Here is a 25,683-nt window from a genome sequence, read left to right as displayed (position 1 = left end):
AGGAAAAAGATTTTGGAGGAATGCCATGCACCTCCCTATGCTGGACATAGAGGAATTACAGCAACAACTCAAGCACTAGAGAGGTATTTCTTTTGGCCAGGGATGCGGAAAGATATACATCAGTTTGTTACTGAATGCCTTACGTGTCAAAAAGTGAAGTATGATAGACGGAGGGCACCTGGCCTACTTATGCCTCTTCCCGTGCCTCAGGCATCGTGGGAAAGTATTGCAATGGACTTCATTTTTTATTTGCCAAGATCAAAGTCAGGGAATGATGTGATTTTGACTATCATTGATAGATTCAGCAAGCAAGCTCATTTCGTTCCAGTTCGCAAAACCATAAAGGCAGATCATATGGCTAAGCTTTTCATGGCACAGATCTTTAAGCACCATGGTATGCCTAAGTCCATTGTCAGTGATCGAGATCCCAAAATGACTAGTCTATTCTAGAGAGCTTTATTTGATAATATGGGGACGAATTTGAATTTTTCTTCTTCTTTCCATCCCCAGACAGATGGTCAAAGTGAAGTAGCAAATTCTACAACATTGGATATGCTGAAATGCTACGTGGGTGACCAAGGTTCAGACTGGGAAAAGTACCTACCATTGTAGAGTTTGCTTACAATAATACAGTACACAGCTCTACAGGGAAAGCCCCCTTTGAGGTCATTTATGGGAAGGTAATTCTGCCACCTATCCTAAGGACCACGGATGAAATATTTGCAGCTGATTAGTTTGTGAGAGACCTCCAGAGTGCTTAAACAGCCAAGTCCCGACAGCAATTGAAAGGTCTCAAGAGAAGCATAAAAGAGCTGCAGATAAGCATAGGAGACAGTTAAATCTTAAGGAAGGGGATTGGGTACTTTTGAAGTTTGAGAAAGCTAGGCTCCGCAAGTTTAAAAGCAAACAGAAAGTGTATGCAAAGTTATCTTCCGAGTACTATGGCCCTTTCAGGGTTACAGAAAGAATAAATGAAGTTGCATACAAGTTGGCATTGCCAGACCATTGGAGGATTCACAATGCATTCCATGTGAGTCTTCTAAAGAAATTCCAAAGGCCAGCGCCTACAGAGCCAATATCAGAGGATCCACCAAAAGTGGATGAGCTGGAGGAGGTCCTTCAACTAGAACAGATTGTGTACCATACTGTACGCAAAGGCCCTCAAGGCAAGGAGTTTCACAGGTATCTTGTAAATTTCAAGAATTATACAGCATTGGATGCCAAGTGGATGGATGAAGACATGTTGTCTGATCATCCACAGCTTTTAGATGTTTACAAGGGGATGTCGCTACAATGTAAATATCCTAAGTCAAAGTACAGTTGACCATTTATATGATCATAATTAAAGAGTTTTCATATGTGTTAATTATGGTCAAAGAGTTGTTTTAATGGTCAAAGGATTGACTACAGTCAAAGATACTTGACTCTGGTCAAGTAAGCCTGACTTTGGTCGGGGAGACTTGGTTTATTACCAAGAGGGTTAACTGCGGTTAACCAAATAACCACAGAGCTGACTACGGTCAAAGAGTGTTGACTTCGGTCAACGAGACTTGGAATGCGCCAAGAGAGTTAACTAAGGTTAACCAAGATGTGCCAACTTCGGTTGGAGAGTTGTGCCAACTTCGGTTGGAGAGACTTGACTATAATTAAGGTGCCTCGACCCTTGGTCAAAGCCCCTTTAATTATGATCAAGAGCGTTGACTTCGGTCAACCAGAGAATAAATATATTTTTTTATATTTATTGTGTGTGCACATGTGTTCAGTGGGGACGCCCACCGTGACCAGAAATTAGTCCACAGTGTGTTATTTGCATGCAAAGCGCTAACAATTAATGGGTGCCATGGTGGCGTGCTTTAATTAATTATTGCAAGTTACTAGGAAGAGTTATTTTCCTAAGCGCTACGGGAGCCTAACAAGCATCTAGGAGGCGGTTCGCATGACCAAGTGCTTCGAAGACTCCAGAGTTGCCCTTAGTGGACTTAGTCTAGATTTTAGACAAGTGGCATGTTGCCAATTTGAAATGAGCTTGAAGCTCTCGTAATATTGATTCAAGTTGGATTTTGTATCAGACACCTCTACGCTAAACTTCTGTAACAGTTTTCTCTCTTCATGAATAAAAACCTTGGGGGGGGTCCAGCCCGACGTTTTGTCTTGGGCCCTAGTGCATCTGTAGAGAGAGGGAGTGAGAGAGAGCATAAGAGAGAATATTTGCAGTAAAGTGGGGCTTCACACCTGATCACAAAAGGAGCCAACTCCACTATAGCCTTGCTTGACAGAGACATTTAGCACTTTGTGTACTATCTCAGCAACCTGCAGTTGATATCAACTCCATTAAAAAAAGTCACATGCCATAGTGCCAAGTATTCTCCACCAGTCTGCTTAAGCAAACATATGAACAAGCACTGGCCAATTTGGCCTGTAATGAGCATTCGATTGAGACTGTTCCTACATTAAGAACAAAACCAAATCCACCAACATATACCAGCTGCTTGTTTGAAAACTGCCGTGTTCCTCCATGACGGTCTAATATGGCAGCACTGTTCACAGGCCATGAAGCATTTGCCTGCATTTATACAACAATTATTGTTGGATTAGAAAAACAGGAGTCCAAAAGCAATGCACAGTAAGGAAACAAACAAAGACAGGGATAAATCTAACCCTCTATCACAAAGGATAGCAGCTACTCAAGGCTATGGTGGTAAAGCTTCATTAATATCAAAATAAGGGCAATAAGAGAAATGAATGCAAGATCAACCTGTACCAGTGTAAGGAAGTGGAAAAGCTTTGATGAACAAAACTAATGAGCCAGATACAAGAAATGTGATTCCCAAAAAACAAAATCAGATCAATGCTGAAATTGTATTTAAGAGCCATTTACACTAAGTCATTGTGCCTCAATCTTCTTTAAGCTCAATTTTGACACCCCATAGCTGACTTTATTTTCTTCAGCAGACCCTCTTGCATCGGCAACAGAATCTGCAGCATGTCTTCCTCTTGAGATCCGGACTTAATTTTAGTCCTTCCCTCATCATAAGGCGTCACTCGTATACTTGCAGAAGATGTTAGTCATTTTACGAATATTCATTCTTTTCTGAGCTTCAAGAGTTTGTTAAGTAATGAACCTAGCCGATTCATCTAGATGAAAATTCTCTCTCTCTAGGGGTTCAGTTTTAAGCTTAAACCTTCGAAACTCATTGTAGGAAACACCACACATAACATCATTAATCTCAGGCAGCTCAGATTCCTTAAGCCGCCCAGAGGGGGCTGCGTGTCACCGGTGCAAAGGGTCCCAAACCTCTGCTCCATACCCGTGCAAGCCTTGTCAACACCCCCAAAAGAGCAGGGGAACGAAAGGAGAAGCCTCAATCAACTCATATTCCAAGAACCATCAAATTACAATAATGCATATTCTGGAGAGCTAGATGCACAAAGGATAGATGATTCATAGGTCCACCCCTCTCATACTTTGGCCAGTATTTGGACAGACATTATATACACATTGCACGAGGATTTCCTCTTCCTCATAAATTCCCTCGATTGCTGATGGATTGAGCGCCTTGGTCAAACGAGGGCCAATGTGCCAACAATCCCCCCCATTGGCCAAGCAGCAAGTACGAAAGTTGACCACCCACACATAGCCGAGTATTCAATTCGACAGCTAGACCATCCACACGAGGCTAGGCCGACAACAAACAGAGTGGCACGGAATAGTTCGCACAGCCACCCAAGGTTAGTCACATCCCACAAGTGCAGCCGCAGTCAATGCTGCCAATGTTCATGCACAATCAGTCCATGCCATAGAGCAACTGCCGCCATGCAACACAGTGCACACTCCAGTCTCCAATTCACAAGTTTCTAGCCTTACTCTGATACCCTGTAAGCAGCCCAAAGGGGGCTGCGAGTCACCACGGGATGCACTGGGTGCGGAGGGTCCCAAACCTCTACCCGTGCAAGCCTCCTCAACACCCCAAAGAGTGCTGGCGGGAAGAGAGGAGGGGCTTCAATCGACTAAATATCAAAGAACCACGACAATGCATATGAAACTAATGTCCCTGAGTCCATATGGATCGCGGCGCTTTCATGAGGCACTTAGCCTCCAATTTTCACTATTTCGATTAATCAATTATATGCATGAGATGTCCCACTACCAAGACTTTAGGCTCAAGGTTGGGCCATAGATATATTGTGCTTTCCATCTAACTTTGGCCCGCGTGGGGAGGATTGCATGATGGAGATAAGTAAACAAATAAATAAACAAACCCACGTTGTAAACTCAATGAAGTTTACAATTTGATCCAACCTTTTCTGCTTAAATCGAACAATATTGACTGTACAAGAATGGGAGTTTTCATATTCCAAACAAAGGGCTTTTGGCAAAAGCTCCCCGCACCATCGCAAAGTAGCTTTATAACCAAAGATAGGCAAAGTACTTAACAAATCCGCAAACCCACAAGCAAATGACGATAGATACAAACCAATGCTTGCAAGCGACAATCATGTTTAGCCAAGGATGAGCTACTTCCGTGACGATCCTATTTTATCAACGACTATCTACTTGTGCAAAGCTAATAGCGCATCAAACCATAGTGCACAACTGTACAAACAATACAGTTCCATTTGGATTTCTACGAGGATTCCGTGACTGCCAAGGGACCATGTATTTGAGAATTTACAATTAAGTGGGTGCACTATTGCATTATGTTTATAATGCCAAATGAACCTAGGCCAATCGCTATCAACACTTACTGGACAATGAGATGTGACATCAATGCAATACTTGACTCTATTATAACAGCTACCATACACAGGTAACTATGGTATGTGCATCTGTTTGCCAACAACAAACGCCAAAAACAACAAGCCGCATAGACTGCTCTATCAAGCAACAAGATAGTTGCTCTGTCCATGTGATAATCCTTGTATTATCGCATGTACCCACCATTGAATTCATCAAAGCGATGCTTTGCCAACAACCAAACGCTAAAAACAACAGGCCGCGTAGACTGCTCTGTCAAGCAACAGGATAGTTGCTCTCTCCATGTATTATTGCATGTACCCACCATTCATACAAAGGTAACTATGGTATGTGCATCTGTTTGCCAACAACAAACGCTAAAAACAACAAGCCGCATAGATTGCTCTGTCAAGCAACAAGATAGTTGCTCTGTCCATGTGATAATCCTTGTATTATCGCATGTACCCACCATTGAATTTATCAAAGCGATGCTTTGCCAACAACCAAACCCTAAAAACAACAAGCCGCGTAGACTGCTTTGTCAAGCAACATGATAGTTGCTCTCTCCATGTATTATTGCATGTACCCACCATTGAAATCATCGAAACGATGCAGATAACCGATTGCTTCATAAAAATCATCAAGTAGATAAGCAATCGCTTTGGCAACACACTAATGCCTCAGCCAAATTGACATTTTTAAACAAATATTGACTATCCCTTCCGTATCACAAGCACTACACACAGTTCATGCCACGACTCACTACTAGAACTTCTAGGATTTACAATATGTCACCCCTAAGCCCAATTACTAGTCCACTTAGGGCCCATAGTACACGTAGGAACTAGAGCTACTACTAACTACCCTAACTATCCTAACTAGGCACTACGAGGCCCTAGGGTGGCCTAACCCCTAACTAACCACTATCTTTACTTCCTAGTTTCCTAATCTCCCCCACCCCCAAATGTTGTAAAAGATGTAAACATGTACTTCTAGTTCAAGTCCTAGCTTCTCGTACCATGTGAAAACACAAGTAGACATAAATTGTCCATGGGATCACACATGAGAACTCTAGATCCTGTTCACATCTAAGAACTCTAGATCCTACGCAAGTTGTGAACACTCCGTGAGATCATACTCTAGATATGAGTACATACATGTATATGTAAACCATGCTCATATCTCGAATAACCAAATAAGAATGTCAAAGAGAGGACCCAAAATATATTACAAAACACTGTACTCATAAACCATAGTACGTTGTTAGTGGGGTGATGCCAACTAGTGCTGGATCCCAGACCACAAAGTGTTGCCCTAATCTGTTGCTCTCTCCTTCTGCTACTACAAGCTAATGAGGTTTTCAATGGCTATGGGAGGAGCCTAAAACTCTATCCGACAATTCTTCCTGCATATATATGTTCCACTCACTGGATAAGCACTGGTGCCTCAGTCACTCCCTACTGCAACCTCCATCTGTTCTCCTAGTGCCTTGATGCACTTCTGAAGCATGGACCAGAGGTGGAACCTTGCTCCTGCATTCATCCGCCTACTCTCTAGCCGTTTGGAGACATGCCCTAATTGAGGGTCCATGTGTGCCCCAACGAATCTCCAACACCATGGCTCTCTCCAAAATGGCAGACATGTCCTAAAGGGTGGGTCATAAGTAGTCCTAAGAAGGATGTCTGCATGCTGCCCATGTGGCAGCCTTTGTGCTGCCACATGGAAGCATGTGTCTCCCTTGATTTTCCCCTATCATGCTATATGTGTCACCCCCCAACTGTCCTCGTTCATGGTCTTACAAACGGGGAGTTGACCCTAATTCTCTGACAACCCCCTCTCAACGAGCCATTGTGTGCCGCAGCCCTCTCCTCGAAGAATGCGGTCCATCTCCCTAAGAAGAGCATGAAAACACATCGAACGTGCCTAGTCCCTAGAAAGAGCATGAAGAACACATCAAACATGCCTTCTATGTCTAGTCCAGACACCTGTAGATCAAACATCAGCACCTTCTCTTTGATGGTGTGGTTTAGTGTTCATCTCAAAACCACTCCGCACCACCCACTCTCCACCTAGGTTATACTTGGTAATCTATCCATGATGTCACCCTCCAAGTGGTCGCAACCATCTGACAGATCGCTTCATGGAAATCTCCGTCCACGAACTTTGTCTATCTCCGGATCAATGCTCCTTGTGAGCAATGCTCAAGATCATGAGTCCTCCAAAGGTCACATCCGTTTTTTCCTTGTCCTCTCCCAGCTCCGACATGGAGTCTTTTACACACACGTGTGTGTGTGTGTGTGTGGGGGGGGGGGGGGGGGGGGGGTGGAAGACTTGACAGCACCCCTTTGCATAGTGAAAAGACAAAAGAGCGAAGCTAGACAATGGAACTGAAAGAGAAACTTATTGTATTAAAGGAAAGGTTTGTACAAGTCGGTGAACCCCTATTAATAAAAGAAAACCAGCAATATGCCATTTTGTAAAAATGATCCTGCGTAAACTGCATAGAAGTTGAGCTTGGATAAGTCCTAGCAAGCATCACTTTTATTGAAGAGGGGAGTCTGCATACCTGCCATCATCCAACAAGAAAACATGGTAAGAACCACCTTAACTTTGATTGGGAGGAGAGGTGTCATAAACACCCCTCCCTTGTTATCGGGGTCACAATAAAATAGAAGCTTAACCACAAACTTAAATAGCTCGATGTAGCATTATAGGTGTAAAATAGATGGGTTTGTGGAGTGGGATGAACCATATACCTAGATGGATCCAAGAATATTCCCAAACTCATCCTCTAAAAACACAACAAAGTGCAATTTCAATCTCACGATAGTCACTCATAAGATTGAAAACCATAAACTCCATCCCGCATAGCAGGGACTAGCTACTATGACATCCCCACTAACGTCATCAACGCCCAACAGTGGGTGTAGACCATAGTATTAAAGTATGCTCTCACACATACAAATCCACACACCCACACATACTTGAGCATCCATTTATACAAAGTCTTTGTACTGAGTTTCTGTCGGCACTCTGGAGGTGAAGGGCAAGCTCAGCCATGACGAATGCTAGCACTAAAGGAGAAGGCTAATCAAAAAGTAGCCCAAATCTCTTCATTCAAGCTACAACTGCTTGTGAAGTCTAAACAATTTCATTTTAGTCTCTCCCAAACGAGCATCTAAATCTAAATCTAGCTGATAGGGCAACGCACCATTTAAGATAGAAAGAATTATCGCAATACCAGCAAGCCGCAACTTGGACGAAAACTTCACAAGGTGAAATTTGCATGTCCGCTAATACGGCAGAAGCATATACCTAGATGAATACATGAACATTCCCCAAACTCATCCTCTAAAAACACAACAAAGTGAAGTTTCAATCTCACGATAGTCACTCGTAAGATTGAAAACCATAAACTCCATCACGCATAGTAAGGACTAGCTACTATGACATCCCCACAAACGTCGTCTGTAGACGATAGTATTAAAGTATGCTCTCACACATACAAATCCACACACCCACACATACTTGAGCATCCATTTATACAAAGTCTTCGTACTGAGTTTCTGTCGGCACTCCGGAGGTAAAGGGCAAACTCAGCCATGACGAAGGCTAGCACTAAAGGAGAAGGCTAATCAAAAAGTAGTCCAAATCTCTTCATTCAAGCTACAACTGCTTGTGAAGTCTAAACGATTTCATTTTAGTCTCTCCCAAACGAGCATCTAAATCTAAATCTAGCTAATAGGGCAACGCACCATTTAAGATAGAAAGAATTATCGCAAAACCAACAAGCTGCAACTTGGACAAAAACTTCACAAGGTGAAATTTGCATGTCGGCTACTACGGCAAAAGCATATACCTAGACGAATCCAAGAACATTTCCCAAACTCATCCTCTAAAAACACAAAAAAGTGCAGTTGCAATCTCACGATAGTCACTCATAAGATTGAAAACCATAAACTCCATCACGCATAGCAGTGACTAGCTACTATGACATCCCTAATGAGGTCATCAGCGCCCAACAGTTGGTGTAGACCATAGTATAAAAGTATGCTCTCACACATACAAATCCACACACCCACACATACTTGAGCATCCATTTATACAAAGTCTTTGTACTGCCTTTTTGTCGGCAATCCAGAGGTAAAGGGAAAACTCAGCCATGACGAAGGCTAGCACTAAAGGAGAAGGGTAATCAAAAAGTAGTCCAAATCCCTTCATTCAAGCTACAACTGCTTCTGAAGTCTAAATGATTTCATTTAAGTCTCTCCCAAACGAGCATCTAAATCTAAATCTAGCTGATAGGGCAACGCACCATTTAAGATAGAAAGAATTATCGCAAAACCAGCAAGCCGCAACTTGGACGAAAACTTCACAAGGTGAAATTTGCATGTCCGCTAATACGGCAGAAGCATAAGCATATACCTAGATGAATCCAGGAACATTCCCCAGACTCATCCTCTAAAAACACAACAAAGTGCAGTTTCAATCTCACGATAGTCACTCATAAGATTGAAAACCATAAACTCCATCACGAATAGCAGGGACTAGCTACTATGACATCCCCACTGACGTCATCAACGCCCGACAGTGGATGTAGACCATAGTATAAAAGTATGCTCTCACACATACAAATCCACACACCCACACATACTTGAGTATCCATTTATACAAAGTCTTCGTACTGAGTTTCTGTCGGCACTCCGGAGGTGAAGGGCAAACTCAGCCATGATGAAGGCTAGCACTAAAGGAGAAGGCTAATCAAAAAGTAGTCGAAATCTCTTCATTCAAGCTACAACTGCTTGTGAAGTCTAAACAATTTCATTTTAGTCTCTCCCAAACAAGCATCTAAATCTAAATGTAGCTAATAGGGCAACGCACCATTTAAGATAGAAAGAATTATCGCAAAACCAGCAGGCCGCAACTTGGACGAAAACCTCACAAGGTGAAATTTGCATGTCTGCTAATACGACAGAAGCATGAATCTAGGAACATTCCCAAACTCATCCTCTAAAAACACAAAAAAGTGCAGTTGCAATCTCACGATAGTCACTCATAAGACTGAAAACCATAAACTCCATCACGCATAGCAGGGACTAGCTACTATGACATCCCCACTGACGTCATCAGCACCCAACAGTGGGTGTAGACCATAGTATAAAAGTATGCTCTCACACATACAAATCCACACACCCACATACTTGAGCATCCATTTATACAAAGTCTTCGTACTGAGTTTATGTCGGCACTCTGAAGGTGAAGGGCAAACTCAGCCATGACAAAGGCTAGCACTAAAGAAGAAGGCTAATCAAAAAGTAGTCCAAATCTCTTCATTCAAGCTACAACTGCTTGTGAAGTCTAAACGATCTCTCCCAAACGAGCATCTAAATCTAAATCTAGCTAATAGGGCAACGCACCATTTAAGATCACAAGGTGAAATTTGCATGTCCACTAATACCGCAAAATCATATATACCTAGATGAATCTAGGAACATTCCCAAACTCATCCTCTAAAAACACAACATAGTGCAGTTTCAATCTCATGAGAGTCACTCACAAGGTTGAAAACCATAAACTCCATCATGCATAGCAGGGACTAGCTACTATGACATCCCCACTGACGTCATCAGCGCCCAACAGTGGGTGTAGACCATAGTATAAAAATATGCTCTCACACATACAAATCCACACACCCACACATACTTGAGCATCCATTTATACAAAGTCTTCGTATTGAGTTTCTGTCGGCACTCCGGAGGTGAAGGGCAGACTCAGCCATGATGAAGGCTAGCACTAAAGGAGAAGGCTAATCAAAAGGTAGTCCAAAATCTCTTCATTCAAGCTACAACTGCTTGTGAAGTCTAAACATTTTCATTTTAGTCTCTCCTCAACGAGCAATCTAAATCTAGCTGATAGGGCAACGCACCATTTAAGATAGAAAGAATTATCACAATACCAGCAGGCCGCAACTTGGACGAAAACTTCACAAGGTGAAATTTGCATGTCCGCTAATACGGCAGAAGCATATACCTAGATGAATCAACTTGAGGTGAATATGGTGGGGTGAACCAATTTGAGGTAAATATGGAGAGGAAGGGGAGGCGTAATAGAAAAAATTAATCGAAGGAATAATATATAGAGGGAAATTTATAAAGGGAAGACATAGAGGGAGAACATAAAGGGAAATCATGAAGGGAAATTACATAAGTGGAGAGAGGGAGAAAAAAGAAAGTACATATATAGAGAGAAGGGGGAGGAAAAAAGGAAAAAATGTAAGTAAGTAAATAGAGAGAAGGAAAGGAAGATAAAATACAAAGAAAAAGGGAGAAAAAGCAAATAAATATAGAAAGAGAAGGGGGGAATTACAAGGTGAGTTTTAGAAGGAAAGTATAATGAAGTGGAAAGAGAGAGAAATGGTGGGGGAGGAAAGATGAAATTTTAAAAAGAGGGAGAAGGAGATATAAAGGTAAAAGATAAAGGAAAAGAGAAAAAAGGAGGGGGGGGGGGGGGGGGGGGGGGGGGGGGTGTTTTAAAGGAAAGATGAGGGGAATTTTAAAAAAATAGAAGGGGGAGGAAAAAAGGAAGTAGGAAAAATGAAATAAAAATATATGGAGTGAAAGTTAGCAATAAAGTTAGAGTCAATTTAGAGAACTAAACATTATGAAATTATATAGTACAAAGGGAAAGGGGTAAAAAGGAAGGGACAAGAGTATATTTTTTAATTATGAGGCAAGAGAGGACCTGTGAGTCCATGTTTTACAAGAAGATTAGATGAGGCGGCACATGGTTTGAAGAAGGACGTGGAAGGTACACAAGGGCCGAAACATATTGACGAGAGGCGATGCAGTCGGGTGCAAAGTACCGCATATCATAGTAAGAGAAGAGGTTGGCCACAAGTGTGGCACAACAACACAGGCTGCGGGCGTGGCACAGCAGCAGAGGGGGCAGCACATGCTGCTACAAAGACTGGCAGACGCAACGGGCGCGAACAACGAGGAGGAGCCAACAGCAACCACACAGAGAAAGCACGAGGCTGCGAGCGGGGAAGTCAAGAACAAAACCAAACGGGAAGAGTGGATAACTGAACTGAGGAGAAGACTAAGGCGAAGGTAGCGCAATCGCATGGAGTAGACCGCGGCAAATTGTTTGGAGGTGGAAGCAAACGGTAGGAGGTGGGGCTTTAAATAAGCAAAGGAGTCAGGCAGTCGAGGAAGAGAGAGGGGTTGGGGGTGTGGGGAGTTAACGTAGAGAATTTGATGAGACGAGGGAGTGAGATAGTCAAGGAAGCGAGAGGGGAGGGGGGGCAGTGGGTTAGATAGGTTTTAAAAAAACATGTAGGTAGGGAGAGGCAAGGTAGTTAAATTTTCAAGGACAAGGTTTAGGAGAAACTTAGCATGAAATTAGGATTAAATTAGGATTAATTTAGGGAAATTTTAGAAAAAAAAATAGAAGGTAATTAGTAAAAAATTAGAACTTAGGAGTAAGAGAGTTTTTTTTTTAAAGGATTTTTCAAAGGATTATAATGGGAGGAAAGGTAGATTGCATGGACAACTGAGAAAATAAGGTTTGAAATTTTTCGAAAGGATTAGGAAAAATAGGAAGAAATAAATGGATAGAGGGAAATTTAAAATTTTAGGAAAAATTAGGGGAATTAGAAAAAATTTGGAAAGAATGAAAAAAATAGGAAATTTTAGAAGAAAGCTAGGGAAAAACCAGGGAAAAATAGGGGGAATATAAGGAGCTAGAATGGGGATAAGTTGGGAAAGGGAGAGCGGTTTTTTCCGGGAGGAACGAGAAAGACAAGGAAAAAAGGATAGAGAGAGAGGGGGAGGGGGGAATTTTTTTGTGGGGAGAGAGAGAGAGAGAGAGAGAGAGAGAAGGTAGTTAAAAAGATGTTCACAAAGGGGTAAGAAGGGAAGAAATGTAATATGCATGGATAAAAAGGGTTTTCAAAAGGTCTTTAAAGGAAAGAAATGTAATTTGGAAGGACAAAATAGAAAATGAGGATTGTGTGTGTATGTGTGTGTGTGTGTGTGTGTGTGTGACACGACTCCAGCACTCCTGAAACCTCTGATCTGCAAGCAAACACAAGAACACACCAAACGCGAGGAAACTGGGCATGTTGCTCACCACCCAACCATGACATCTACGCGATGCGACCCCGGATCAGGAGATGTCCCCTCTGAGCCACGAGCTGAGCTACAAGCACGATCTCCCAACCAGAACCTAACCAGCCTGGTGTCCCATACCACCAAGTGCCGCTGTGAAGCTTGGGATATGCTGCTAGGCCTTGGGCTACGCTATGATGCAGGCGCACGTCCGCGACTCAATCCAAGATCAGACCTAGCACCTGGGAACAAGACTTGCTCCCATCAGCTCCCAGAGAACTGAACCTCTGGGCCCCTTATATAGACTCGGGCCCCAAGCGCCAAAAATAGCGAAGACCTCTAACTTGTTCGTACCTTTGCCACTCAACCCAAGAATCAAGCCTGTCTAGCTCTAAGCCTCCCCAAGCTACCTAAGCTAGTCTTGTGTACCTAGTACACGTCGGATACCAATCCGTGCGCATGACATACTTCCCCTCCTCTAAGAACTCACTCCTGAGTTCGCTAAAAAACCCCGAAATGTCCTCTAGAGGTTCTATAATGTCTCCCATGTTGCATCCTCCTCAACACGATCCTTCCACTTGATCTTGTATTCCGTGATAGTTCTATTACGAATCTGTCTTTCACGAAATTCAAGAATACTCTAAGGCTGGTGTGGAATTAAAGTCAAATCTGTAACTTCTACTATTTCTTGAGGAGAAACAAGTTGATCATCCACACCCAGTAACTCTTTCAGTCTGTTGACATGAAATACCTGATGTACTTTAACATCACGAGGCAATTCTAGTCTATATGCAACTAGTCCAATTCTTTTAATAACCTTGACAACCACAGTATCTGGGGGATAACTTTGGAACCAAACCAATACTTAGACTCTTAGATTCCTTGGGAATACGCAAATATACCATCGTTCCTTCATAGAACTCTCTAGGTGAACAATGTCTATTAGCATAAAATCTGTCCCGATCTTGGGCACTTCTAATAGACTCCTAAGCAAACTGCAACATTTCATGCATGTCTTGCAAGAATGTCTTTGCAGCATCATTTTGGATTCCCTTTAACCCAACCATAACTAGTGACTTAGGTTGAAACCCGTACATAAGCATAAAAGGACTGTAACCAGTACTCAAATGCTTTGCACTATTATAAGCAAATTCTATCATAGGTAGATAATCTTCCCATGAAGACTGTCTCTTAGAAACATATGCCCGAAGCATATCTTCAACCAATTGGTTGACCTTCTCTGTACTGTCATCAGATTGTGCATGATCTGAGAAACTCATACTTAGAGTAGTTTCCAACTTCTTAAAAACAAGCATCCAGAAGTTACTTGTAAACTTCGAGTCCTTGTAGCTGACTATGTCAGAGGGCAAACCATATAGCTTAAACAAGTGGTTCATTAACTCGTGAGCCAACTGAACAGCTGAGATGGTTATTCTAGTAGGTAAGAATCTAGCCATTTTTGTCAGACAGTCCACTATGACCCAAATGGAGTCATGACCTTGCGCATTCTAGGCAAACCGGTAATAAAATCCATGGAAATACTTTCTCATTAATTACCCAGGATTTGCAATGGCTGTCACGCTTCTAAGGCGTTCTGCCTTAGTAACCTAAAAAACCCGGCAACCTACCACATAGTTTTCAATAAATGCACATGTCTTAGGCCAATAAAAGGTATGCTTAACAAGAGACAGAGTCCGAATCATCTACTGACCTCCCGCCGCCTGTACCGTAGGTGGCACAATCCTTGAGTCTTGGTCAACCATGGAGCTCCCATCCTGGACTTTCTGCCAATAAGAACTGAAATGACTATCAGTTGCGCAAAGCCCTCTCAAGGATTGAAATAGGTCTGAGGATATTTTCGTAAATGACATAGCATTTACAAACTTGACTCGACTTAAGGCATCCGCCACACTATTCAACGAACCCTTTCAATAGCGTATTTCAAAATCAAAATCTTGCATTAACTCTACCCATCTAGCCTTTCGTCCCCGCAATTCAAAGCCGTCACACACATACTTGATTGACTCGTGATCGATCAATACAAGAAACTTCGAACCATACAAGTAGTGTCTCCAAACCTTCAGAGCATACACAACTGCATAGAGTTCTTTTTCTAGTGTGGGCCAACAATAATGGGTATCGTCTAGCTTCTTACTCTCAAAAGCTACAAGTCTACCCTCTTTGAATAAAGCTGCCCCAATCGCAAAATCACTCGCATCAGGGCGTGTAGGATCGGATAGATAACTTCAATGTTTCAAAAGCCTTGTTCAATGCATCATTCCAAGAGATCGGGTGCTTCCTTGATAGATAACTTCAAGGTTTCAAAAGCCTTGTTCAATGCATCATTCCAAGAGATCGGCTGGATAGACCTGCGTCTGCGACCTTTCAATATGTTTGTCCGGGGTGCCGTGATGTGTGAATAATCACGCAAGAAATTCCATAGAAAAACCGTGAATCCTAGGAAAGAACGAAGTTGTTTCTTAGTCTGAGGGATAGGCCATTCTAAAACCTTCTGGATACGATCCAGATCAATGCTAATACCTTCAAAAAAGATCGTGTCCTAAGTAAATAATCTCCTTCATTAAGAAGTCACATTTACTCATCTTGGCATAAAGCTTATACTGTCTTAGTATAACTAAGACAATCCGGAGGTGTCCAATGCCATCTTCTAGCGTTCGTCTATATACCAAGATGTCATCTAAGAACACGACAACGAATTTGCCCAGAAAATCCCTGAACAAATCGTTCATCATTTGCTGGAAGGTGGCACGAGCATTGGTCAAACCAAAAGGTAATACGAGAAACTCGCAGTGGCCATACCTAGTTCGGTTCTGTCTATGTGTTTAGCATAGATTTGGTGATAACCCGTACGCAATTCAATCTTAGTGAAATACTTCGCTCCGACCAAACGGTCTATCAAATCATCGAAACGAGAAAGAGGGTATCGATTCTTAATTGTCACTTTATTCAATCGTTTAAAATCTATACACATTCTCCACGAATTATCTTTCTTCTTTCTTAAGAGGACAGGTGCGCCCCAAGGTGATTTACTTGGGCAAATATAGCCCATATTCAGATAATCTTGTGGCTGTGAAGCAACTCATCCTCCTCAAGCTGGCACATCCTATAAGGTGGAACACTAACAGGTTGAGCCCCAGGTACTAAATCTATGCGATGATCTACTGCTCGTTCTGAAGGTAAACCTTCCGACAGTTGAGCAGGGAATACATCCATGAAATCATCCAACAACCTTCTCAATACACGGTGTTGAAACACGCTTAAATCATTCTTGTTATTAACAGAGACAACAAATGAAGAAAGCGGAATCAAAACACACTGATACACATCATAATGAGAAGTGTTTATTATATTCCAAAGCTGCATCGCAGATACAATAGGTCCCTGAGAAGAGGGAATATTATCACACTGAATACAAATTGGGTGTCCTTATCCAAAAAAGAAAGGGTATGCTCTTTCCATCCAATCCCAATATCGTGGGTTTTAAACCACTCAATTCCAATTAACAAATCCACATGTTCCAAGTGCATGACATAGCACGTAAGAGCAGCTGTGTAGTCTTGAATCCGTATAGAAAGTGCCTCACTCTTGCGATCCCAAAACTGCTTCCCAGCTGGAAGCTACACCTCGTAGGTGTGATCGCAACGTATCGTGGACAGCCCCATCTTCTGCACAAGTTTGTGATTAACAAAATTGTGAGAGCTGCCCGGGTCGAGCTGCCCGGGTCAAAGAGAATGTGAACTCTTTGGTCCCTAACTTCTCCATAAACTCGAAAAAGATCATGGGAACCAAATAACGAATTATTAAAAGTGCAATTACAAGAAAGTGGGCAGGAAATGACATTTACAAAAATACATGTCATCGAAACTTGATGAGCTCCCTTAGCTTTGGTACCTGGACTCACATGGAGCTTTGGTTCTGTCGCTTGCATCTGGTTCTTGCGCTTAGGACAATCATCCCTAGTATGGCCTCGCTCCTCGCATATGAAGCAACGTCCTTTCTTCTTTAGCTTCAATGTACGAAGGAGACGAGCACAACCATTCTTCTTATAAGTCGAATGCTTCTTGGAGGCGTTGTCTTCGACTCCCCACTACCAGTGGTAGACTAGAAGAACTTCCTCTTGTTCTTTCCACTTGTGTCGGCAACGGTGGTCCCCTTTTCGCTGGCCATGGTATCATCATAGATGCACGTGTAATTCATGGCCTCTTGCAAAGTGGTACACTTGTTGTTCTTGAACTGTAGCTTGTACAAGTCAGGCAAACCATCCACAAAGAAACCTAACAAGGTCACTAGATCCATCTTTGTAGCTCCAGTCTGCAAATCCCGAAACCTCTAAAGATAAACCTCAAAAGTTAAATTCAGCTTGAACATATCGAGGGCTTTGAGCTTGCCTACGATATCATAATCTTCCTCCTTCAGAAACTCTTTCCTCAAGAGCCCTTCGAATTCTATCCATGTTACAGGCTTGGGTCGGAGTTCCTTCCACCACAATAAAGTCTTTCTTGACATAAACCCTGCTGCAAGCTGTATTAAGACGTTGTCTATAGACTTCGTCTCCCGGGTACCAGTGGTAGACTAGAAGAACTTCCGCTTGTTCTTCCCACCCGTGTCGGCAACTGTGGTTCCCTTTGCACTGGCCATGGTATCATAATAAATACGCGCGTAATTCATGGCCTCTTGCAACGTGGTACACTTGTTGTTCTTGATCTATAACTTATACGAGTCAGGCAAACCATCCACAAAGAAACCTAACAAGGTCACTGGATCCATCTTTGTAGCTCCAGTCTGCAAATCCCGAAACCTCTAAAGATAAACCTCAAAAGTCAAATTCAGCTTGGACATATCGAGGGCTTTGAGCTTGCCTACGATATCGTAATTTTCCTCCTTCTTCAGAAACTCTTTCCTGAAGACCCCTTCGAATTCGATCCATGTTGCAGGCTTGGGTTGGAGTTCCTTCCACCACAATAAAGCCTTTCCTGACATAAACCCGGCTGCAAGCTGTATTTTCTTGTCATCTGGATAAGGGTGAAACTGGAAGTGTACTTGCCACTTGTGCAACCAACCGTCAACAACCTCCTTGATACGAGACTTCTAATCTCCAGGAAAAGGATCTGGAGTGATGTTTGGACCTAACATTGAAGCCATGGCATCCACATGCATGAGCGCCTGAACAGTGCTAGTCAAAAGTGTGAGTGCAGTCTGAATCCCTTGGAGTTGCTCTATCAACCCCGTTTGATTCGTGTTAACTTGCTCAAACTTTCCATCAAGAGCAGTGGTGAATTCACTGAAGGCTTTCTTCGTAATCAGATCATCGTAGAGACCCTGGTCATCCTCCGCACGGTAGTTCAAATTCTGGTCTCCCATCGCAAGCTCAGGGTCTACAGAGTCAGCCATGACTGAAATCTGATCTGAGAAGAAGATAGGCTAGAGAAGAGAAACAAGCAGGTGCCCTCGGAGCTAGGAGGTAGAAACGAAGTGGAAACTGGCCAAGAAGGAGGCGATGGAAGAAGGGAAAGCTGGTCGATGAAGAAGGTAAGCTGGCTGAGCTGAGCTGACGATTCAGCTCAGATTCTGGAACCTGGGACTCCGCTCCTGGCTGTCTGTACGAAGGACTGTAGCAGGCCGTACAAGTATTCTTGCTCCCGGGCATGAAGGTGTAGAGGGGCTGGAATTCTGCGCAATCTACAGGCTATGGGAGAAGGCAATTTGGCCGTACTAATAGCGGGAGAGCAGGCTTTTAGTAAAGCCCTGCTTTTCCAAAAGCTCACCCTCCAAAAACGGAGGGGTATCGCTTTTTTTAGCAGGCTTTTAGTAAAGCCCTGCTTTTCCAAAAGCTCACCCTCCAAAAACGGAGGGGTAGCGCTTTTTTTAGCAGGCTTTTAGTAAAGCCCTGCTTTTCCAAAAGCTCACCCTCCAAAAACGGAGGGGTAGCCCTTTTTTTTAAGCCCCCAGGCCCCCCCAAAAAGCGCTTGACCCAAATTGCGATCTGTCTCTATCCTGTTTCGCACCTTCCTGCGCTCCCCTTCTACCTGCCATCACAACGCCTGAGCAGCCAGCCGACATGCGGGATCCCCTTTGGTTCGCCCCAACTCTATGCTCTCTCCTGACTCCCTTCTGACGCCTCTACCTGGACCCCACTACTTCCTCCTAACTACACCTCTCTCCCTCTCTCTCAACCTATCACTTCTTGCAACGAAATCACCCTGCTCTCTCTCTCTCTCCTTCCTTCTTTCCCAAGTTCTCAACCACTTCCCAAAATCCGATGAACCAAACAAACACTTGCAGCACGAATTTCAAAATTAGGGCATACTTGGAGAAAGAATCGTCCAAAATTCTCACAACAGAAGTTCCTACCTCAGGAGTTGGCTCTGATACCAACTGACACGTCCCCAGCACCCCTGAAACCTCTGATCTGCAAGCAAACACAAGAACACACACAACGTGAGGAAACTGAGCAGGCTGCTCACCACCCAACCATGACATCTACGGGATGTGATCCTGAATCAGAAGATGTCCCCTCCGAGCCACGAGCTGAGCTACTAGCACGCACTCCCAACCAGATCCTAACCAGCCTAGTGTCCCATACCACCAAGTGGCGCTGTGAAGCCTGGGATCTGCTGCTGGGCCTTGGGCTACGCTATGATGCAGGCGCGCGTCCGCAACTCAATCAGGGATCAGACCTAGCACTTGGGAACGAAACTTGCTCCCATCGGCTCTCTGAAAACTGAACCTCTGGGCCCCTTATATAGACTCGGGCCCCAAGCGCCAAAAATAGCGAAGACCTCTAACTGGCTCGTACCCTTGCCACTCAACCCGAGAATCTAGCCTGCCTAGCTCTAAGCCTCCCCAGGCTACCTGAGCTAGTCTTATGTACCCAGTACACGTCAGATACCAATCCATGCACATGACAGTATCCTATTCATCACGACTGCAGGAAACGAGGAGCTTATTTCTGGTGTACTCTATGTACCGACTTTGTGCAAGAATATTTTGTCTATCAGCCAAATGGACAAACACAACATGTCGGTCCTATTCGACAACAGCAAAGTCACTGTCACATCCAAGGCAAATGGAAAGGTGGTGGCTCGTGGTGTCGAGAAGCATGGGCTATATCGGCTCAACGCTTTGTTGGTGCACGGGGACCATGGTAGATCCAAATTATGGCATGAGCATTCGGTCACGTTAGGACACTCCAACCGAGATGCAAAAGTCCAAGATTGTGGATGGACTTCCATCGATTGCAGGCAATGATCGTGTTTGTAGGGCTTGCTTGGAGGGCAAGCAACATAGGGACAAGTTCCCATAGGAGGCCTCATCATGGGCCAAGAAGCCGCTCGAGTTGGTTCATTCCGACATTTGCAGCTCGATGTCAACAAATTCATTCACAGGAGTTCACGGTATTCTCTTTTATATGTGGATGATTTCAGTCAAATGACCTGGATATACTTCCTGGCCAAGAAGTCTCAGGCTCATGAGAAATTCAAAGAATGGAAGACCCAGCTAGAAAAGGAGAGTGGGGAGGCAATCAGAGCCTTTCGCACAGACACAGGGGGGAGTTCACTTCTACTGAGTTCAATGGATTTTGCAAGAAGCACAAGATTAAGCGGCATCGCACACCTCAGCAGAATGGTGTTGCGGAGTGAAAGCACAGGACCGTCACCGAGACAGGTTTGACCATGTGGCGAGGGAGAAATCTTTCGAAAGCTTACTGGGGTGAAGCCGTGAACACTGCCGTTCACATCTCAATAGAACCAAGACCAAGGTGGTTGATGATAAGACTCCATATGAAGCTTACTATGGTAAGAAACCGACCATATCTCATTTACAGATTTTCGGTTCTAATGCATTTGTTCATGTGCATAAAGATAAGCGGACGAAGGTTGATTCCCATAGCAGAAGATGTATCTTTGTGGGATACGGTGAAGAATCCAAGGCTTATCGCTTTTACTACCCGGTGAAGAAGTAGATCAAATCAGCAGGGACGTGATCTTCGAAGAGTCGAAGCCATAGATTGCAGAAGAGGTTCAGGAACTTCCGACATTACCCCCACCCAAGGTCACCATCAAGAAGGTGGAGACGATTGAAGAACCCGAGGAGAAGGAGGAGGAGAACGTCCTAGTGCTGGCTCCAAAGGCAGATATCTCCAGCAAAGGCACCTCCGTCAAAGAAGAGGCTACCACAGTGGTATTTGAAGACTTTAGCAGACTCGCAGGTTACTGACATTCCCGAGAGTAGTTCTGCAGCGCGGCGGTCTCAACGCAACGTGAAGACTCCATCCGCGAACTATGCTATGGTGGCTTAGCTTGAGGAGCCCAGATCCTTCGAGGAAGTGAGGGAAATCCCAAAATGGCAAGCTGCTATGCAAGCAAAGATGGACGCCATTCTGAAGAATGACACCTGGGGAATTGGTGGACAAGCCGACCAAGCAGAAAGTAATTGGTATAAATGGGTGTACAAGCTTAAGTTCGAGTCCGATGGGAGCTTGGACAAATACAAAGCTCGATTGACACAGTCAGAGGGACTTGACTTTGATGAGACCTTCGCCCCCACAACTAGGATGGTGACGATACGCACTATTATTGCCTTGGCTGCTCATCACAGTTGGCCTATCTTTCAGATGGACGTGACATCCGCATTCTTGAACGGAACCCTAGAGGAGGAGGTATACGTGGATCAGCCACCAACAAGCTTTCAAGTTCCAGGGTCCACATCCAAGGTATGCAAGTTAAAGAAGGCGTTGTACGGGCTGCAACAAGCCCCAAGGGCATGATACCAGCAGAGAGATGAGTTCTTCTTGAAGATCGGGCTACAGCCGAGTCCATCTGAGGCAAACCTCTATCTCTTCACTAAGAGGGGGTTATGGCTGGTACTTATCTTGTATGTGAATGATCTTATCCTTACAAGAGACCACTCGAATAAGATTTCACAAGTCAAGAGACTATGGAGGAGTATGAGATGATAGATCTGGGGATTCTTCACTACTTTCCTGAAATCGAAGTCAAGCAGGAGAAGAGTAGCATATTCATCTCTCAAGAGAAATACTGCAAGGAGTTACTGAAGCGGTTTCAGATGGAAGACTGCAAGATAGCAATCACTCTCATGGAGGTCGGTCTAAAGCTCAGCATCCATGATACGTCTCAGCTAGTTGATGCATCACAGTATCGACGGATGGTGGGGAGTTTACATATCTCCTTTGCAATAGGGCACTCTGTCAATTCTCCGCCAAACCCAGGCATGAAGGTGCTGAGGTAATTGAAGGGTACATGCACCTATGGCATTACATACAGTAAAGGCGTCAAGCTAGGTGGATTCTATGACAGTGATTAGGCAAGTGATGGTGACACTAGAAGATCTACTTCAGGATACCATTTCATATTTGCATTAGGGGCCATCTCATGGCTAAGCAAGAAACAACCTTCTGTTACCCTTTCATCGACAGAGGCAGAGTACAGGGCTGCGTGCACTATAGCATGTGAGACATTGTTTCTCAGGTGGATGCTGGGGGACATGGACGTGACTCAGGAGAATGCGACGGTGATCATGTGCGACAACCAGAGTTGCATAGCCATTGCCAAGAGCCCCGTGTTCCATGCACGGACAAAGCATATCGAAGTCCACTACCACTTCGTATGGGCTCATCATATCATGGAGCTGATGTACTGTCCGACCATCGACGACATCTCAAACGCCTTCATGAAGGCTCTCCCCAAGAAGCAAATGGAGCACCTCATTCGACGCATGTGGGATCGGCCCACAATTGTGTCATTGAGAGGGGGTGTTAGAATATCACCGACCCCACCTGTGAGCCCCCGATTTGAGGGGACAAGGGGCCGGGGGATGAAGAGGGATGTAAGGCAGGATTGTGACCTGCCAAGTGCAGCCCTAAAAGCCTTGCTTGAGGGCCTATTATAGGCCAGGCCAAGTCGGCCTGGCTGGTCAGCTGCTGGTCAGCCAAATTGGCCGACCCACTGCCTAGAAAAGGGTGCCCCATTGCCTAGAAAAGGGGGCCCCCTACAGGCCAGCCATGCAGGCAGGAGGCCGACCCCCTGCTGGTCGGTTTTATGAGCCCACCAGGCCTATATAAACAGCACCTCACTCCTCCATTCCCTCATCCACTGGACTGAAGCCTCTACCCACGGGCAGCGTTCTTTGAGGGAGTTCTCTGAGATACTCAGCAGTTTTGGACAGCACCCTTGCTGCCTACTTTATTCTAATCTGGAGCTTGTTTATTCCACAGTCTGGGGAAGAATATAGTCTGAGTTTTGTCTTTCTCGCTCTCTTGTGCTGTTCCAGCAAGGTTTCGTAGTATATGTGTGATCATCTATCAACAGGTTTCTAAGTGTTGTATGAGCTGAGATCGGAGTGAGGGGTGTGAGATTCTATCCTCCTATTTCCAACAAAGGTAGCATGCCAAGTGATTCGAATCTGCATACCCTCAATGTACTAAGCCACAATCTTCCTCTCTTTTACCAAATTTGATTTGACATGGATAGGTAGGTCATACTGTGTTTCAAGGCAAAGTTGATAGTCTAAACCCTTGGAAAAGGACTCTTACAAAGCCTCAATTTTTGTTTAAGGTTACGATGTTACATTTGCACAAAAACCGGAACATTATTCCTCCTAAAATAAACTCAAGCAGACATTAACCCTTACTGTACTATGCTACCTACATGACACATTATAACACAACAGTTTTTTAACCAATGAAAAACAAACAAGTATCTTTCACAAAGTATTTTAAGCCAAATGTCAAGAAATCCCTGAGCAAGAAAAGCTTCATTTACCTACAGGGGAAATGGAGCAGTACTGTAGCACACGTTCACGAAGCCATTTGTTGGAGCTTTCATCTGGAATGTACCACAAGTTCGTTGGAGCTGAAAATACTACTGCATCCTTAAAGCATATCGCAGCCTCTTCTTGCTTTGGTAAATCCAAGAACTCCACCTTGCTATCCATATTTGTGGCTTTTAGAAATCCTGTAGCCCATTCTGAAAGATCTTGCCTAGACGAGAACCAATACAATGTAGCGTTGCTCAGCCCCAAGTATTCACGCATCAATAGTGCAGGTATAAGCTTTTCTGCCTCATGGTGAGGATTAGGTCTTCTGTAGGGAAGAAAACGTTGATCTGCTACCATTGCTAAGCCATTTATCCAATTTTTTTCCCCAGTGCAGGAAGTACGTACAACTGGTAATGTGAGTCGTTCTCCATAGAATCTCATGATTGATGGCGTGTCTGGCAGCTTTTCGTATGCTTGATTCCATCCTCTGGAATCTGAACGAAGCAGACTCTCGATTGGAGTCTCGATGGCCTCCTTACAGATCTTTACCTGAGCAGAATTCCAACAATGTCAAAGATGAACAAACTGCCAAAAAAAGCACTTATGCAAAGAAATCAATGATGATTAGGTTTCATTAACAGAAGCATCTAAAGCTGGATGCAACAACCTCTTGTAATCATCAAGTTCCTGCAGTCACAACTCACCAGGCAATAAGGATTCTCAACGGTTCTTCTACTTAAAAAAGTATCAAGCTTCCTAGGAGGAGAAGAAAAACAGAAAGATAAGCTGCGATACCAGTCAAATCGAATCACACTACCTTTTGAGGTAGTTAGGACTTCATTAGGAAATAAGCTGGACCACAAAAGATTGTCCAATGAGTGATCACGACTGGACGATAAGGCTAAATTGTAGCTTTGGAGAGATTAGGATCATTCCGATGTCCGACTTGGTAAATTTGGGGGGGGGAAAAAAATTGTCGGGTTAAATCTTTCAAGCAGGGGTGCAAAATAGATTGGCAATCGCACAAACAGAACAATCCGGGGTCGCTGCTCTTTGAGATTAACAAGTTTGACAACACATAACAAAAAAGTGTGATTCTAGTTAATTGAAAGGCTTCCAGGCACAGCAAAGGAATGCAGATCTAGGCGATTGAAAGGCTTCCAGATAAGTGGTTAATTAATTCTAGTTAATTGAAAGGCTTCCAGGTATCCCTACCTCAGCAAAAGAATGCAGATCTTAGTTAATTGAAAGGCTTCCCACTGGTTGATTGATTCAAGGTAATTGAAAGGCTTCCAGATATCCCTTCTAGATATCTGGTTAATTGATTCAAGTTAATTGAAAGGCTTCCAGAGATGCCTTCCACGACGAAGGAATGCATTGGAAAGAGAGAGAGAGAGAGAGAGAGGAACCTGGGAGGAGTGGAAGCAGATGGCGGGGGTGCGAGGGAAGCAGGAGGGGTGGCAAGCGCCGGAGCAGAAGTGGGAGGGGAGCAGGAGGAAGGGAGGGGAAAGGGGGCAGGGGGGGTGGAGGGGAGGCAAAGGGGAGAAAGAAGAAGGGGTGGAGGGGCTAAAAGTGAGGAGATGGAGCAGCAGCAGAGGGGGTAGTAAGCACAAGGGCACTACTACGCACCCTAACAACAGCCACAGCTTTACCCTCCTCCTCCTCCTTCCCCTTAACAAGAAACGCATTCTCAGCATCAATTGCAACCTCAGCACTTCCTAGTTTTCCCTCTTCCCACCTCCTCTTAACCAAGGCCACCCTGGAACCCCCCCTCTTCCCCCCCTATTGCTACTCGCTACTTTATCGAGAGTCCCACCTCGTCGGATGAGTCAGGAGATGTGGGCTAACCTGACCCCCGTGATTCGATTAGCATGTCGCCCTCCAAAGAGATGCACGCTTGCTTTTGTAGGCTAATCTAATCCCCGAGATTGGATTAGACACATGCTAATCCCATCCAAGGGATCGGATTAGCACACAGAAATTTGGATTTTGAAAAAAAGCAAAACAAATTTTCGTAGATTCGACATTTTTGCAATTATGAAA

General features: G+C 44.1%; 1 protein-coding gene across 1 annotated transcript in view; it reads right to left on the bottom strand.

Annotated features, from left to right (window-relative positions):
* The window catches only part of LOC147892985 (uncharacterized), a 35,672-nt gene extending 10,331 nt beyond the window's left edge, over positions 1 to 25,341 (bottom strand). The window contains exons 1-4 of the mRNA XM_087387561.1: positions 25,050 to 25,341; positions 23,650 to 24,189; positions 2,483 to 2,563; positions 2,233 to 2,310 (exon numbers count right to left, since the gene is read on the bottom strand). Coding sequence (XP_087243687.1) covers positions 2,233 to 2,310; positions 2,483 to 2,563; positions 23,650 to 24,189; positions 25,050 to 25,337 — 987 coding nt within the window. The 5' untranslated portion in view covers positions 25,338 to 25,341. The remainder of the gene's footprint in view (positions 1 to 2,232; positions 2,311 to 2,482; positions 2,564 to 23,649; positions 24,190 to 25,049) is intronic.
* Positions 25,342 to 25,683: the final 342 nt, after the last annotated feature.

This window comes from Dipteris shenzhenensis, chromosome 16 (assembly GCF_047967505.1).
Source record: "Dipteris shenzhenensis isolate YYH24624 ecotype China chromosome 16, Dip_SZ_1.0, whole genome shotgun sequence".
NCBI lineage: Eukaryota > Viridiplantae > Streptophyta > Polypodiopsida > Gleicheniales > Dipteridaceae > Dipteris > Dipteris shenzhenensis.
The sequence above is the reverse complement of the archived record's forward strand: the minus strand, read 5'-3'. Positions and strand labels throughout refer to the sequence as shown.